An 18,289-nucleotide genomic window follows, 5' to 3' on the forward strand; every position below is an offset into this window, starting at 1 on the left:
AGGGTTTAAAAATATTTGGGTGTATTTTTCTTATTTCTTGTTTTTAAGTAATCAACAAGCTAAAATTTAATTTCAAAGTTAGTCTTTCTTTCCAAAGTCCTGAAAATTAGGAGTAAGATAAAATATTTCCTTCAAATTTTTTCATAACTTCAATTCCACAGAGACTATGATTTTCTTCATAATTAAGATGGTGATCGTTAAGATACTATAGTTAGATACTCATCTCCTTTGTTCCTCTATGAATTTCAAAAATGACTATGCAATCTATAACAACTGTTAAGCTATATTGTGAACCACTTGAAATGATTAAAGCTGTATGTTTATGAGCTCTTTTAGAAACTATTCTAAAAGAAGAGTGCAATGCATTCATTATTTAAATGTATCCAGGAATTTTGTTGGTTGGGGGAAAAATTCAAAGAAGTATCAAAATTGAGAAGACATTTCCAGCAATGAACGTTTCCTAAAGATCACATTTGTACGTAGGATCAGTCATTCCAAATAATTATTTATATAGCCTCCTGGCACAGTTCCATAGACTTTTATGTATCTCTACAGTGTTTCTGAAGAGACTGACATATATTTTGTTTACTGACAGCAACTAAAAGCTCTATGTAGGATCATAAATAAAGAAGATCATGTTTAAAAATCACTAATATCATTTTAAAAGGTAGTGCAGGCTTGTGTTTTGGCCTCTGTTTAGCTGTGTTAGGCCTATGAATGACAGCTTCCCTGCTTGAAGCATACAGAAAGCACAGCCTTCCTCATTCACTGACAGGACTGTGGCCTTTTCACACGTTCCTTCCACAGCAGTGTTTGTCCCCAAACACTGGAACTCGACACAATGGCATTCCTACTTCAACACCCCCACCAACAGCACCACTACTTAACAAGAATGCTAATGAGATGGAACAGGCCCTGTCGCTGAAAGTGTTAACTGCATTTCATAGGAACGCATTTATGCTACTTCAAAGATTACCAATTAAATAGATTCTGCTTAGCTCTGAGCAATTTCTAAGATGTTTCCACTTTTAAGGAAATAAATGTGATAAATGTAAGACTAAGTGACTTTATGCTGTCCTAAATATAATATCTCATTTTATATACATGACTCAGTATATATTTAAGACCACACTAATGTAGTGGGCTTAATTTGGTTGCATGCTATAATAGCCAAGTTAAAGTTAGAAATTGAAAAATGAGTAAGTCTATAAACATAAAACCAGTAGTTCTGATTTTCCTTTTAGAGCTACTTTATCAGTTTATTTAAAAGAAATTCCCTTTGGGAATCCCAAGACATCCAATTTAAAGATTTAAAGAAATTTCCTTTGACAGAATCCCAGCAAAACAGTATTATTGTTTTTTATATGATCTCAGAAGTGAAACAAATGGAAATAATACCAAGAGTTCATCTAATTCTATAATTAATAAGCTTAGATTAGTTAAGGAAATAGGAATCATCATCCATCTCCATTTTACCTATCTAATGATTCTTCAACATGATCTTATATAAAACTAAATAGAAAAGGCTATCCCTAAGGTCAAATGAAGTAAATGCAGTTCAAATAAAGTTCATTAGTGCTAAGAAGGATATTTGCTAAGAAGCCCTACTCACAAATAAAGTGATTGCCAGGCTTAACACTTGTCTACTGATGACCTGACAATGGTAGCACTACAGTGACTTTTCTAAACATGGCAAATAATTTTAAATTAAATAATGATATAACAATACAAAAAAAAAAAGAAAACTCAAGAATACATAGATTTGACTATATCTAAAATAAATAGAAATTTGCATGGAAATGCATTCTATTTCTTTTTTTCATTTTTATATATTAAATAAAACCTAAACAAGTATCATATTAAAACTGTTGAGTGCAAAGGTTTAAGTCATTACATCTTAGCAAAAGTAAAAGGTTTAGTTAGGAATGGCAAAGAGCCTAGGTTTTTAAATATTCTCAAATTCAGCATAGTGTTGATGATATAGACAACTTCAAAGATACTAAAAATGTTGAATTTTGTTCAAAATATATTTTTCATCAATTTTGAGTCCTAAAGAAGCCTTTAAAATCAATGCAGCAAGTAATTCTTAAAACACTCTTTTTTCACAACACATAGAACGCTTCAGTCTAGTACAACTGTATATATCTATTTCAATTTCACATGTTTTAAGACAATGGAAGAAAAAACAAGCCATAACTACGTCCTGAGCAGTTTCTTATCTCTAACATTCTCACTTTTAATAAAACTTAGAACATGTTCAAGTTTTCTTAAAATTTGATTTAAACAGTCTTTTCTTGCATTGGAGAATGGTCTCTTTTTTTAAACATCAAATAATTTCAAACTGTCTAATAAGTAGAATCATTTAATACCAAATTAATTATTATAATTAAATTGGTCATAATCTAGTTTATAATATTGTATATTAAAGCTAAATAATATTTCAATTTAAATAATTTGATCAAAATATAATAAAATGTATTTGTACCAGTTTTTATATATGATATTGGTTTGCTAAAAATATTAAAGATAAGTTTTTTTATATTTATTATTATAAATAGCCTCATCTATGATAATTATTAATCCCATTACTGGATGCACTGAAATTAATCAACTAAGCAAATAATCACACTTTGAGAATAAAAGTTTCTCATGCAAAGATATTTCCTGCTAGTTCTGAATACCTTAGTTCAAGAATTTCTTCTAGTCAATACAAATTGTCCTTTTCCAAATCAGACAGCAGGAGGTGCTGTGTGAACACTGAGACCAAATCCCATTCTTACCTCCCCTCCCCCTGCACACAGAGAATAATAGTGTGATGCTTTCAAAATATTCATTTTTCAGTGGCCTGTGGCCTGAGATAATGAGCCCAGTTCTAAACTGAAACCTCATAGTTAGAAATGTAAAATCCAGACTTTATTTAACATGGTAAAATACATGCTTAACTTCTTCTTCTTTTTTTTTTTTTTACATGCTTAACTTCTTAAGACCAAGTGCAAAGGGGATTCTAAAAATGTGGCAACTCCATTTTTATTTTATAAATGGCCATCAATCATTCTACTTTGCAATGTGCATTCCACTTTAAGATACATCAAAGTCCCTTTAAGCGGTTATAAAAATATCAGTCTTTACACACACACACACACACAGTTATGGAAACGATACTTAGAAATTAAAGGAGAAAAACAAGTTTAACCTGATTCAAATATATTAATTCTATTTCTTTACTTTCTAAACATACAAGTTAAATAAGCTTAAATGAAGTGAGTTAGTTTTGACAAGAAGTTAATTCACAATTTCACTTCCCAGAATGTGATTGGTTTACATTTTAGCTCAACTTCTACAATAACAATTGTGATTTCATACTGGGGGGAAAAAAAAACAAGAAAAGAAAAGAAAAAGGAAGGCTGAGCATTTAAACCTTTAAATGATTTAGGAGCTATTCATTTTCTTGCTTAAAGTAACTGTCTATAGAAATTCCACATAAGGAGTTGCCTTCGCTTTGCACAGTATGCAGCAAGAAAAGATGAGACATATGACATCCCATACCAAAAGACAGATACAATTAGCCCCATTATTGTTGGCTTTGAGATTACAGAAGAAGCATTTTGGCTCCCTAACGGGCACTGAGTTCACAAAATACATGTCACAGTTTTTTTATGACACAATGCCAATCATCGCCTCTATACAACCAAGTACATTTTAAAACACATAATAAAGCAATTTTTAAAGAGGGATGACTCACCTGTGAATAATATTTTTTTGCAGACTTTAGTCGTTGGTACAAGGCCAAAAGAACTCCTTGGATGTACATCTTAGCTCCTGAGGGGCTGAAACCTTCTCCCTTAGAGACCCAAACTGGTCCCCGCAAAGGTGTGATGGAATTTTGCAGGCATTTTTCAAGCAGAGGAACTATGCAAGAAAATAAAGGAAAATAAATTCTTTTGACCCAACTGAAATGCACTGCCTGGAACAGAGTCCCAATATCAAAACTAACTCTTAACATCTATTATTTATATCTGACCTGGGTTAAGTCTTACTGAGGCAATTCCTGCATTACTAGTGGCCACCATGAAGGATGTATTTATATTGAGACACCCCCCATGCAAGACTCATAAGCTTTGTGAGCACACCTGAATAGTTCTGAAGTGTGCCTAACTAGCTGCACAGAGTGTCATGGTGTGCACTGATTGCCTTATCTTCTCATTTATCACAGATGAGTTGGAACCAACCTTGCTGAAATCTACTTGCATTGTCCTGATAAAATTGAAAGATCCATGTTGTTTCTGTATATAGCTTCCCATAGAGGAGCCTATATATCTAAAACATCACATCTGGAAATTATTCATAAAATATAATCCACACCTTTATAAGCTATCCTATTCAAGTCTTTTCACTGCCATTGCTTAAATTTTAAACCCATAAAAACAGGGTAGCAAGGCTGTTTAAAAGTAAAGGGAATCTTAAGCAAGCTTTTTATTATATCTTTTTGTTTTTAAGTTTCTGGGATATAAGCTAGTCAAAGATTTAGGAATGTTATTCCAGTAGCCGTTTTGTAAACAGATAGAAGATATTTACTTGTTGGCCCGTAATGCAACATCTATACTGGACCTGACAGACATGTTTATACACTTTTTCACACGATTAGCTTATAAAGTCTTTCTAGTGTAAAATAGTCAAATAACATGGCAGCTAGCTAACATTTTTCAAGATTTAATTTCACTCTGAAATGCCAGAAATAAAGAAATAAAAAAAAAATCTTAGGCACATTTGGGAACTCAGAAAAATGAAAGGATATCATTTTTTAACTTGGCCTTCAGTATACACATGACACAATATAAACATACAAAATAACTATGTGGCTTGGCTACCTTATTCTGATACATATTTCTAATAGAAAGAAATAAAATAGATCACCAGCAAGGAAAATAGCTCCTAGCTTCATGCCATTGGTTATGTTATATGTGGCATATTTTATGCAGAGAGGCCTAGCGTAGCAATCTGGAAATTGAATTACAATTAGGTTCAGTTGAACTGCTGAGCGGCTGAGTTATGCAAATGGCCTTTGCTACTGGTATTCTGCTGAATTTTGCTCTTAGTAAAAAAGTTATGCATTTTATGGCACTAAGTTCTGCAACTCTCTACCATAGCACAATTTAAATTCTTTCTAATGTGTTCAACACTAAGGAGAATGTTGGAAATAGAACTTAAGCTTTTCTAAAACTACTCTAAATAAAGTTAAAAGAAAATTATGACCCAATGACTATTTAGACATCTTTAGATGTGTGCATGAAATTCACTCATCCAGCCTCAGAAATTAATTCCTAAAATTCATATATTAAAACCATGTGTATAGTGGAGCAATTGCTTCTCTCTACAAGTTTTATCATAACAAATACCACAAACTTTTTAAAAATGTAAAATCACATATGCTATAAAAGAAAGAAAAAGAAAAAATTTAATTTATAATTTTCAGAATTATAACTCTCCAATCTTTAAAAAAAAAATGTATGGTATAAACCAATCTTGATTATAATTTTTCCTAAAGAAAACTAGCTTAAGAATCATCAGTGCTTTTTAGTTAACTGTTATAACATTCATACATTACCATGCATTGATTTTTAATTTGTAAACTTTTAATTCAGTACACTCATTGAACCTATTACAGTTTTTGAACATGGAAAGGCATTACATAAATAGCTATTAAATTTAAGTAATTTTAAGTAAATTGAGAAGTATGTAATAAACTTGGATGATCTACATCCTAGATTTAATCTTGAATTTAAACCTGAGAACATGTTATCAGATTCTCTAGTTTTATGGCCTTATTAATCCTTGCTTGCCACAAAATAACTTTCAAATTCTTTATGTCAGCCCAAGGGATTCCAAAGTATAATTTCATAGATCTTCTAAAACAAGCTCCACTTTTTGCAGTTTGTGTCCTCTTAAACTAAGAATTTAAGAAAAAAATATAAAGTTTAGAAAAAACACAAATTATATCAAAATGCAAGTAGTGTCAGAACTGATATAGGATGGAAAATAGCTCCCATGCTCCACATGATTTATGTAATTAGGAATACTATGGAAACCAGAAATAGCAAAGCAAAGAAAGCAGTATTCACAAGCAGGTTTTATAAGGGACTTCAGAATCTGCTCTGAACTTGTTGAATAATCTGTTCAGTATTCCAGAATCTCCCTGCTGGAAGCAGGGTCCTCATTATAACCACAAGAGCGCTAATAAAGGTTAGCCTCTGAACTAGGGATTAGAAGGCTCTTTTCTTTTTAGGAGCTGCAAACTAGTAACTTTGATGATCTTCTTGAAAAGGAAGACAAAGCACACTCCAAGAACAAACAATGTTTCCACTAACTAGGAAGGTACAGAAAACATAAGAAAATGATACGCCCTAAGTACTCAGAAAGGAAGTATAAATAAGCCTAATATACTTAAAAAATAAAATGTATTAATCAGAATTAAAGAACTCTTCATAAAAAAAGGACTGATCTAAAATGATAGTTAAAAATATAATAGAATAATTGGTTAAAATTAAGTCAGGTGACTTTTCAACCCCAACCATAGATCTTTTTTTTCCAACCATAGATTTTTAACATGAGTGTGAATTATTTTTAAGGGTTTTAGTGGATATTCATATTATTCTAAACTAAAGACAATTCATACGTGTTCTTAACAATGGTTTTCTTTCACATAGAGTTCTCTTTTACTGTTTCTGAAGCTAAGTTCATTCAAAGAAGAGTATTGCATAAAGATGTACAAAAAACAAAGACAATTATTTAGAAAAGACAGTAGCCACTTTTTAACCGTGGAAAGGGCATAAACCTAGATGTTGCTATGAGCTAACAAGGCCCATGAGAGACGCTCAATGAAAAAAATATATCTTTCGCAGTGAATAAACTCCAGGGTATTATTTTGTGCATAAACCACAAGTTTCTCTTTCAAACTGCTACTCAGAAATATTGCCTCATTCAATAGGTTAACTGGTTCGTATTATCTTATATTCCTTTAATATTGGAGTGTAGACCTACACACAGCATTTCTTCTGAAGTTTGAGGCCTTTATTACAGGTGGTCTACCTATTTGTTCCCATTTACATAATTCCAACAAGAACTTCACTTTTCCATAATTCCAGTATTTTTATTAAGTAGGGCCTCAACATTTTTATTAGATAAGTGGTTTGAAAAGTCATCATTCATTAAATTTATCAGTATACATAGATCAGTCCAATGAGATCATTCTGTTGGGATCATTACCACCACAGGAGTGGTGCAGTTATGAGGATGATAATAGCCTTTTACCCATTTTGTTTATTCGCAAGTTGTGACAACAGGTCAAACTGAAACGAATGCAATAGTTTCAATGTGTTTGGAGTTAAGACTGAGGATACTGCGTAAATGGATCATATGATTGAGAGGAGTAACTTCCCTGGTAGAGTTAGTATTGAGCATCATGGCTAAATAGATCATGTGATTGAAAGTAGTAGCTATCAATTTCCTAACTATCAACTTACATGTTTCTCATTCATGCTGTTCTACTTCCTTTCCATTATTCCTCCTTTTTTCCACCTGTGAATACGTTCTTGTCCTTCAAGCTTCATATCATATGTTACCTTCTCTGGAAAAATATCCCATGTTATTTAGACAGAATTAACTGTTTCCTCCTCTACGTTTCGCAGAGCATTGTTTGTGATTTTATTTTCCCTTTACTGATTTGAATTAATCCTTATCTTCTTCACTCCCATTTTCAACCTCCAGTATATCACAAATGCTTTAGGGTTTTGAGACCATAGTGTTTTTTGGTTTGGTAAAAGTGGAGCTCAATAAATGTCTACCAGATGAATAAATAGTACTTTGGATATACTGTGGATGGTCTTTTAACTGTCTTTTGTGAACCATGAGTTCAGCTATGCACAAAAACTTAGAATCTACAACCTAATGTAACTAAGTGAAAATTTGATCAAAATTTAATAAATAATATGCCAGAATTTTGAAGCGCGTTTACAATATGTACCACTGCTTTGTCTTACTTCTCTTTATTAAATGATTTTGAAGACTAAAAGAAGGAAAACAATTACAAAAGAAAATGATACAATTTGTCAATGAAGCATTAACAAGCCAAGAGAAGGCCAAAGTGGGTATTCAAAATGTCTTGGAAAAGCCTCATGTGCTCTATCCCACCCTGTCATAAATCATGCTACTATGGGGGAAAGTACACAATAAAACCTATGTAACAAAGCAAAAGTGTTAGGTTAAGGTCAAAATAGGTACTGTAAACAATAAAAATGATAACCTCTAAGAATACCAAACACAATGAGTTCAAATGCAATTCTTTTTTTAAAAAAAGATTTTATTTATTCATGAGAGATACACACCGAGAGAGAGACAGAAACACAGGCAGAGGGAGAAGCAGGCTCCATGCAGGGAGCCTGATGCGGGACTAGATTCCAGGACTTGATCCCGGGACTCCAGGATCACACCCTGGGCCGAAGGCAGGCGCTAAACCGCTGAGCCACCCAGGAATCCCCCTCAAATGGTATTCATAAAAAAAATAAGCTATTCAGCCTTCAAGAAGACCTTATATTACAATCACTTCATCACTGATAAGTAGCTTGAACTTATTTGGATTCATGATCTGAGCAGTACAAGAATTTTTGACAAAGAGACAAATATATCTCTAAGGAGAAACCACAAGGTAATGGAACCTACCACATAGAAATAGACTGGAATGTCTGTCAAGTTCTGTACCTAGAGAATATACATCTCTTCCCAAAAGCAACATTAAAAGTGACACTTTGCTTACTTGTTTGAATCTACTATGGAAAGCTAAAAAGATTTTTTAAATTAATATATTTTTTAAAAACACTGGAAATAATCAAAGGTTTTAATAACCTGCTATGACTTAAACATTAAAATTCATGCCAATTAAATATCCAGAATTATAATTCACATAATATGGTAATTTTCACATTTCAGAGTACATGAGACTATGAAAGAGAACTGCCCAGAGCATAATTACCTATAAAGAAACTTCTGTATGCTCTCTGGCAACAAGTTTCAGATCTCATTCTCAAAAACACTGTTATTGTTTAGCAGGACATTATTTCGAAATTTCCCAATTCAGTTGGAATTTATTTTTAAAATGAAGTTTATCTAAAAAAGTCTTTTTTGGATGAAACAAAGTGAGCACTCTAGAGATACTAAGATTGGACTGCTTTCCATCCAGGAAGTATGGCTGGAGGGAGTTTGAGTTAGTGCCAAGGTATGTGTGTGTTTTAATGCCCTTTATCCAGCTCTAGGTAATAGTTGGAAAGCTTCCGGTCCCAGAACAACCAGCAGATGCCACTCAAAAACATGGTCTGCTGGGAAGATTGAATGATGTAAAGCACACTGTCTCCAATATTGCTTGATTTATATCAGTATATTTTTATTCAAACAAAACTAAACTAACAGCTGCTGTGTACTTTTGTTTATACGCTATATGTCAAATGTTATTGTCCCTAAGGTACTTATGTGAAAAGATTTAGCAGTCATTTTCTTAAATACCGATGCCTACCCAAATTTGGATTTTTCCTCCACTGAACAAAATGACAAGCACACGATTGCTATACTTAGAGCAATCTTTCACAGCTGCTTTAGTTTTTCAGTGATCCTATTAAACTGACGGCATATTGCCTGTGGGGTCTACAGTGTTATAATACTGCTCTAAGAGACATTGATTTGTATGATAGGATCAAACAGAATAGGGATGCATTGGGGGGAAGAATTTCATAGGTCATATTGTTTTTACCTGAGCAAAATTTAATTTAGACATTGTGACCTTTGCAGAACACCTGGTTATTTTAATTGCAGATACGTGGGTGAACGTTGACACTGGGGCTTAGAAAGTATGAAATCTTAGGTCTCCTCTGTTTTGAAAATGCATCCTGAGTCATGTCTTTTCTTAAACCGAACGAAGTAGCTGTGCATTAAATATGCTGGCACATCTTCTGCTTGAGCAAGTGGACCGAAATGGTGTGAATTGTTAATGCCTTGCTGCTTTGGTTCACGGCTTGTGATTGATCATTTGTAACTATATCTACTCCTTGTTCCATGAAATCAAGTATGGAGTAATGGGTTCATCAGATTTTGGGGTTAAATTGAGAGTGAAGAGGTACTGTGTGTGGAAATAAGAGTTGCCATGTTCAGGGCTGGCCTTGTAACAGCATGGAATCTAAAGGCGATATTCAAAACCACTTCACTCATCATACGCTTACTGATTCTGAATAGGGCCCATTTGCAGGGGACATTTGGTAGTTTTCCAATACGCTTTATGCCTCTTTCTACTTCCACCACCATGCACATCTTTTTTTCATACATCCCAGTAGCACATTGGTAGAACAGGTCAGCATACACAATTCATTTATTTAAATAACTTGATTTACACAAGTAGAAATAAGCTGGGATTCTATTGTGTCTTGCCTTTCCCCTTGACAAAAATAATAGTAGTGTGTGTCTTTGAAAATATAAGTATATTGTGAAATACTCGGTCATCTTAAATATTTGATATTTAGTAATAATGTAAAATAACTCAATTGAGTTGATATATGTACAACTTTATGGTTACTTACACAAATATTGAGAATTATCTATACCTAATCTTCTAATCTATTTTATGTGGGTATGGCGTATACCAATATATAGTAACTGAATATATACAGTCTGCTTTTGCGAACTTTAAAGCTCTGTACAAAAATTTAAGTTGTTATCTTAGAGTTAGTTTTGGAAAATACAATACATGGAACTTAATAAATAAAACCAATAAAAACTAGAAGTAAAGGGCTTCAGAAATGTCAGTATACAATTGTTTGCTGGAACAACTGGTACTTTACATTGCTATTTTTTATTTTTATGACTATTGAAAAAAGCATAACCTTAAAGGTGTTAACTAAGGCACCACTTAACTTTTGACCCAGTAGGAAAAGATGTAAAAGAAAACATAATAAAATGAAGGAACAAAATCAAATATACAAAGCACATATCAAAAGTGACATCAAAAGTAAGCTAATTGTAAAATATTTCTTTTCTTTAAAAAAGTTTTATTTTACTTTACCTTTTTTTAAAGATTTTACTTATTTATTCATGAGAGACACACACAGAGAGAGAGAAGCAGGCTCCATGCAGGGAGCCTGATGTGGGACTCGATCCCGGGACTCCAGGATCACGCCCTGGGCCAAAGGCAGGCGCTAAACTGCTGAGCCACCCATTTTACTTAAAAATCTTTAAAAAGTTTTATTTTTAAGTAATCCCTATACTCAACCTGGGGATCAAACTTACAACTCCAAGGTCAAGAGTTGCATGTTGCACCAACTAAGCCAGCCAGGCACTGCAAAATGTTTCAAAATTCTGTTACGTTATAAAGTAATAACTAATACAAATCTAAAAATGCAGCTGGATTATTTTTCCTTTTTCTTTTTTTCTTTTTCTTTTTTCTTTTTTAGTCTAAAAGCAGGAATAATAATAATACTTGACATACACATACCTAATTCAGATAGCCCTAGACATCAGATAATGTGGGTAAAGCTGTTTTGGTCTCCTTGGGCCAATGTATTACATTTAAATATTTTATTTAGGACATATATACATCACAAAAATATGTAGATATGTGGAAAATTTATATCTTAAATGTGATAAACCAAAAAGCCTTAATAGTTTCCTCAATTAAAATGGAGGGTTTCCTTTTGACATTTATTTCCCCACGATTATTTCACAAAAATAGAATCTTCTATAATTAGCATTTTTACATATTTTGTCTACTATCCCATATCTTCTGAAAACTCTTATTTTTAATTTTATTTATTTGAGAGAGAGTGAAAGAGAGAGAAAACATGAGCTGGAGGAGGGGCAGAGGGAGGCAGAGAAGCCAACTTCCCCCTAAGCAGAGAGCCCAACATGGGGCTCCATCCCAGGACCCTGGGATCATGAATTGAGTTGAAGACAAACATTTAACCAACTGAACCACCCAGGTGCCCCTCTTCTGAAAATTCTTGGAAGTGGAAGAAAGCCAATCTATACTGAGTCATGTTCTTTTACATGGAGAGCTTTAAAAAAAATTGTTTTATAACAGATAGTAAAAATTAAGCTATTTCTTTTCATTGGTAATTCTACTTACATTTTTAATAATGAACTTCTAGGATCATTGACATGTCATTAAAGTCAGGGTAAGATTTTTGGTTCAGAGACCAAGAAATAAGAGATAAAAAATAGAAGCTAGAAGGAAAGACAAATTTAAGGAGAAGACAGAAAGAGAAAGGATTTGGTTAAAATATTACATAAATACTGAAGAAGTTTAGCCCAATGAAACCTAGAAGTGATGATCATATCCTCATGAATAGAAAAGCGAGTCTATGTTTTAAAGACTTCAAAAGGGAATTTCTGACAGATATTAAAGCGTCTCTGAGTAGATTAGACTGCTTTGTGAATGTTCATATCACACAATTCTGCATTCACATATTTAATAAAAGATGACAGTGATCCAATTATAATGGGAGTTCTCCAACTGCCAAAAAAAAAAAAAACCACCTTTTTTTTTTAAATGAAGCCTTTAAAAATTCCGAATATTTTCTATAGATCAATAGTAAAAATATAAATTGGTGATTACTTTCTGGTTTTGTCCAACCGACAAGAGTAGTCCAAGTCTAATGCCTGGAGGTCACTGGGAGTCACTGAAGGCCAGGTATTAGGCACCTTGAAATCGAGGCAAAGTCAAGACTACATAGTCCTAAGGGAAGTCTGAAGACTTCTCCTGAGAGACATCTTTCCTACACAAAAGGGCTCTTAATTAGCTGCTTTTGTATATTCCAATGCACCCTAGAGAGATTTAAGGGCTGATTCATAACCACCAGCATTTGGTATCTCTATCCAGCAAGAGGTCTGAAGCTTTACATTTCATCAAATATGAGAAAGAAAGGTAAACAGGACTGGGACCCAAAGATTGAAAGAGGCGATGTAGTTAATTTTAAAGAAATCATCATACCCATAAGTTTGATCTTAATTCACTGAAAAGTTCTAGAAGAGATTATAAGATGAATGGTTTGTGAACTCTTAGAAAAATAAACAGTAACCACTAGGACCCATATGGAGTAACTCATATATTAAATAAATATTTAACGAACAGAGAAGGATATTCTTGGGGAAATTCCTTACATGGGGCTTGTCATCTCTAACATCAGCATATAACTATTATTTCTTCCAATGGGAAGTAGACCCTAATAGATTATACCTACCATCTATTATCCTTAAGCAAGGACTTAATGCTAAATTTGTATGCCCCTTCCCAAATAAATGAATTTATCTGCCATAAAGTAGAACATATAATATCTGCAAACCTCCTGTCTAGGTCCTCTATTTAGAATTCATGATTGCTTTCCTTTGGTGTTTCTACTTAAAGATTATAGAGCAGTATGTCACTTAGCATGCAAAACAAGGCAAAAGAAAGTTATGAGTAGATGCTGCCTTGGATCCCAATTTCTTTTCTGGAGAAAGTAATAAAAGGAATCAGAATGAACACACACACATACACACACACACAAACACACAAACACACGCAGTTGTCTCTGTATGGGGTTGACTGAGGCTGCAAACTATATGTATACCCTTCTGATTTATCCACTCTTAGCTAAGAAAGGAATACCACTCACAGAGCCCAGACTATCTGAATCATCATAGAATTCCGCATTTAGCAGAACAGAGGTAGTAGTAATAGCAATAAAAGAGTAGTATTAGGGGATCCCTGGGTGGCTCAGCGGTTCGGCATCTGCCTTTGGCCCAGGGTGCGATCCTGGAGTCACAGGATTGAGTCCCGCATCGGGCTCCTGGCATGGAGCCTGCTTCTCCCTCTGCCTGTGTCTCTGCCTCTCTCTCTCTCTCTATCTGTGTCTATCATAAATAAATAAATCTTTAAAAATAATAATAAAATAAAATAAAAGAGTAGTATTAGACATTTTTAGGGTATAAAGAGAGAGAAAAGCATTTGACCAGACTCCTTCTCACTGTCCTGAATTTTCCACTCACATCAAAAGGCATCTAAGTAACAATGCTTCCAAACAAGGACAGCATCCCAAATTTTTATACTATTTTATGATTTAGCCCTGAGTTAAACATGGGAATACAGACAAGACTACAAAATCTCTGTCCTCCTGGAGCTGAGAGTCTAGAGGATGGATGGATGGATGGATGGATGGATGGATAGGTAGATAGATAGATAGATAGATAGATAGATAGATAGATAGATATTAAACAAGTAATTCCTCATGCAGTTTTATGAATTACAATTGTAACAATGAGTACATACAGGGTGCTATTAATAGAACAGAGATACCTGTCCTAGACAAGGAGGAAAGTAGCATAGGAGCAAGGTAATGTCAGGAAAGCATTTCAAAAGAAGAAATATTTAAAACAACCCCTTAAAATGAATAGCCAATAGCATGCAAGAAGGATAGGGTGAGAGAGAGTCCAAGTAGGAAAAACATTATATAAGGTACTGGGGCAAGGTTCTGGTAAGGTACTGGGGCATGAAGAAGAATAAAGTGTTTGAGGAACAGAAATGAAAAAAAATAAGATGATTTGAGTGCAGAGATGAAGGGGCCAGAGTACTAAGTGAAGATGGAGAAGTTGGGTAGGGACCAAACCATAAAGATCCTTCAGGCCATGATGAAGATTTGATCATGGATTCAGTACAACAAGTAATGATAAGCTAAAATCACTTTTAAAAAATATTTTATTGTTAAGTAATCTCTACACTCAATATGGGGCTTGAACTTACAACTCTGAGATCAAGAGACTCATGCTCTACAGACTGAGCCAGACAGCCACCCCCTAAAATCATTTTTTAAAATAGTGTTACTGGGACGCCCGGGTGGCTCAGCGGTTGGACATCTGCCTTTGGCTCAGGGCATGATCCTGGAGCCCCAATCAAGTCCCAGAAAGGTAGTAGGTTCATTGTAAAAAGAACACTTCATTTTCTTTAGGTAAGGTAGAGAAACAACTGAAAGAAAGTATTACACATCTAAGAAATAGACTTGCCAAAGGAAGAGAGGAGAAAGTAAACTAAAAAAAAAAAAAAAAAAGTAGGCTCCACTCCCAACAAGTGGGGCTTGAACTCATCCCGGAGTTCAAGAGTCTAAGTGACCCAGCCAGGTACCCCTAAAAAGGGTTTTAAAAGATGTTTCAATCTTATGATCAGAATAAAGCAGTGTATGCATGAAAATAAATTTTAAAAGGCAGGTTTACTTAGCTGGAGGTGGAAAGAGATCTCCTTAAAATAAAGGTGACTATCTGATCTAAATATATTTACTTACTTACTTACTTATTTATTTATTTATTTATTTATCTATTTATCTACTTACTTATTTATTTATTTATTTTATGAAAGGGAGAGAGAGAGAGAAAGAACACAAGTGGGGGTTAGGGCAGAAGGAATTTCAAGGAGAATCTCAAGCAGACTCCACGCTAAACACAGACCCCAACCCTGGGATTCAATCCCATGACCTTGACCTCAGCCTAACTCATGGGTTCAACACTTAACTGCCTGAGCCACCCAGGCACCCCAGAACATACAATTTTAATAGATATGAAAAAGAGGAATTGAAATTCTGAAGGCCATTTATAAGGGTATTCAGGTCTGACTAAAGAGGTTATTATAAAAGAGGAAAATATTGTAATTGTTAAAAAATCACAAACAGTAACTGAAGCCTAGTGAAATCTGACAGAAATAAAGATCTCAGAGAGCAAACTCAGAACAATTACCCAAAGGAGGGAGAATTCCCAAATACTGTGAAGAGGTAACATTTATGTTTCAGATATACTAATAGTAAGAACAATTGGAGAATCTTTTTTGAGGGTGAGACAGTTACCCAAAAAGTGCGCATGAAATCTGAGTAAGTTGGAGAGGGAAGTACTAGGAAGATTAATATCAAATACTGAAAAAAAGTATTTAGTGACACCACCACCCCCAATTTCTGGGGCTAAGATCAGGAAAAGGCAAAGGGAAGATGAATTATATTACAGAAGATCAGGCATGGCAATAATAGACCAAGGAGTCAGATCTAAATTAGATCTTAGATTGTGGGAAAATATATCCTGGGTAGGATTATTTAACTCAGGGAGGTGAAAATGGGTAGGACTGGTTTGAACAAAGAATGATATTGACAAACTTGGAACTTATTGACTTCATATCTCTCACTATGAGACACTGTGCAAGAAAAATGTCTATAGGAATATGTTAGAAAAAACACAAGAATGAACCAAAAAGCAAAGGGAAAGGGAAAGTAAAAGAAAAGAAAGAAGCCTGCTGCAGCAAGCAAAGCAGCCTGATCACGTTAGAGAAGGGGATGTTTCAAAAGGAATAGGAGAACAGTAGAGACAAATCCTAAATACTGTAGAAAGAGGAAACAGAAATATTAAGACTATAGGAGGAAATGACATTAGTGAGGGTCCTCACTGAGCGCTAAGACTATGAGGTTCAGAAACATAAACAGCCACTTCTATTCAGAAATCTATGGAACAAAGTTATTCTCTAATGGGACCCTATGTGAAGATGTGGGGAACCTGTGCTCATGAAGTAGGTTTCTTTGGCTTAAATGATTCCATAGCCAGAGGCCATAACAGCAGCTGCTGTGACCCAGGATTGAAATCATTGCTCCCAAGGCAAGATGGATGATTTGCCACCAAAGAGGGCCTACCCTCAGTTCAGCATGAGGTTCAGGAACATGGGACTCAGAAGGAAAAGAACATTAAGATGTTTGGAACACTTTTTAATAGCATCTCAAACAAGTCCTGGGGCTGCCACCAAGGTAAATCTCCAAATGTTGTAAGAATGCAAGAGTATCCTCTTAGAGAATAATAATAACAGCATGATGATATAGTATTATAAAATACTAGTGTGCCTGGATGGCTCAGTTGGTGGAACATCTGACTCTTGACCTCGGGAATGCCAGTTTGAGTCCCATGTGGAGTGCAGAAATAACTTAAAAATATAAAGTCTTTTGAAAAATGTTATATAATGCTTACCAAGTGTCAGGTATTTGTTCTAAGGATAATTCACTTAATCCTTACAACAACCTATGAAGGTAATTAATTTCATCCCTATTTTACAGAAGAAACTATAACCCCTTAGAGAAATTAATTTATCTGTCTCAGGTCATACAATAGGTGGTGTAACTAGAATTTGAAATCTGGCTCCAAAATCAGAGCATTCAACCAACACTTTATGCAGCCCCCTTTTAAAGAGAAGATAATTTTACTGGTCAAATTTTCCCTCAATATATTATTACATAAGGCTATAAGTAATGCCTTAATGGGAGATTGCTTCCCAACGAGTTATGTCATATGTCGTAGACCCTGCTCAACAGCATAAATCCACTGCATCATGGAAAGATGGTCATGGAGAATGTTTTCTGTTTGCTGCCTTCCTTCACTTAGTTTCTGTGATGGTCTTTGGCAAAACTTATATGGGTCTGGATCATGCCAAATAGGGTCCTAGGAACATCATTTTGCTTGGAATGGCCACATTAGAAATTGAGGGTTGGCTTCTGTTCTGAATGTACTGGGTATGGGGCCGATGTTCTGATCATCTTTTGGTTCAATGGGAATTAGGGCATATGAGAAAGTTGGTATAGAGTCAATTCAACTTGTCAGATCCTAAGGGATGATACCCACTGTGGAGCCCAGAAAGTAGCTGCTAGAGGAATTCCAGTTCAAACTAGGCATCTAGAAGTCATCTGGCTGACACTGGGAGGAATAAAAATTAAGCACTTTAATTTCTTTCATTTTTAACTTGAGGAACTGGAACTTTTCTTAAAAAATATTTTATTTATTCATGAGAGACAGAGAGAGAGGTACCGACACAGGCAGAGGGAGAAGCAGGCTCCCTGTGGGGAGTCTGATGTAGGACTCGATCCCAGGACTCCAGGATCATGCCCTGAGCTGAAGGCAGGTACTCAAGCACTGAGCCACCCAGGCATTCCGAGGAACTGGAACTTTTATTGAATTTTAACTAAAAAAGATAAGATTATTTGATTTTTGGAATTTACTTCCATTCACATGTAAAGATTTGGAATTTTCATTTCTTTGGAACTTTATTCTTTGACTTTAATTTCTTCACAAGAATTTCATAATGGGCATTCAAGGTAACATTCAAGTTCAGGGTTTATTTTTTGAAATTTGTGATTTAAATACATTAATCCTGTCATTTGATCTTATTGCATTGTAGCATCTCTGAAGAATGTGTCAGAGAATAGCTAGC

The 18,289-nt window shown here is 34.5% G+C and overlaps 1 protein-coding gene across 5 annotated transcripts in view; it reads right to left on the reverse strand.

Annotated features, from left to right (window-relative positions):
• DCDC1 (doublecortin domain containing 1) overlaps positions 1-18,289 on the reverse strand; it is a 455,963-nt gene that overhangs the window by 353,137 nt on the left and 84,537 nt on the right. For all 5 annotated transcript variants that reach the window (XM_072759029.1, XM_072759033.1, XM_072759030.1 and 2 more), the window contains one exon: positions 3,743-3,909. In XM_072759029.1, the coding sequence (XP_072615130.1) occupies positions 3,743-3,909 (167 nt within the window). The remainder of the gene's footprint in view (positions 1-3,742; positions 3,910-18,289) is intronic.

The sequence above is a fragment of the Vulpes vulpes genome, chromosome 5, assembly GCF_048418805.1.
Source record: "Vulpes vulpes isolate BD-2025 chromosome 5, VulVul3, whole genome shotgun sequence".
Classification (NCBI taxonomy): domain Eukaryota; kingdom Metazoa; phylum Chordata; class Mammalia; order Carnivora; family Canidae; genus Vulpes; species Vulpes vulpes.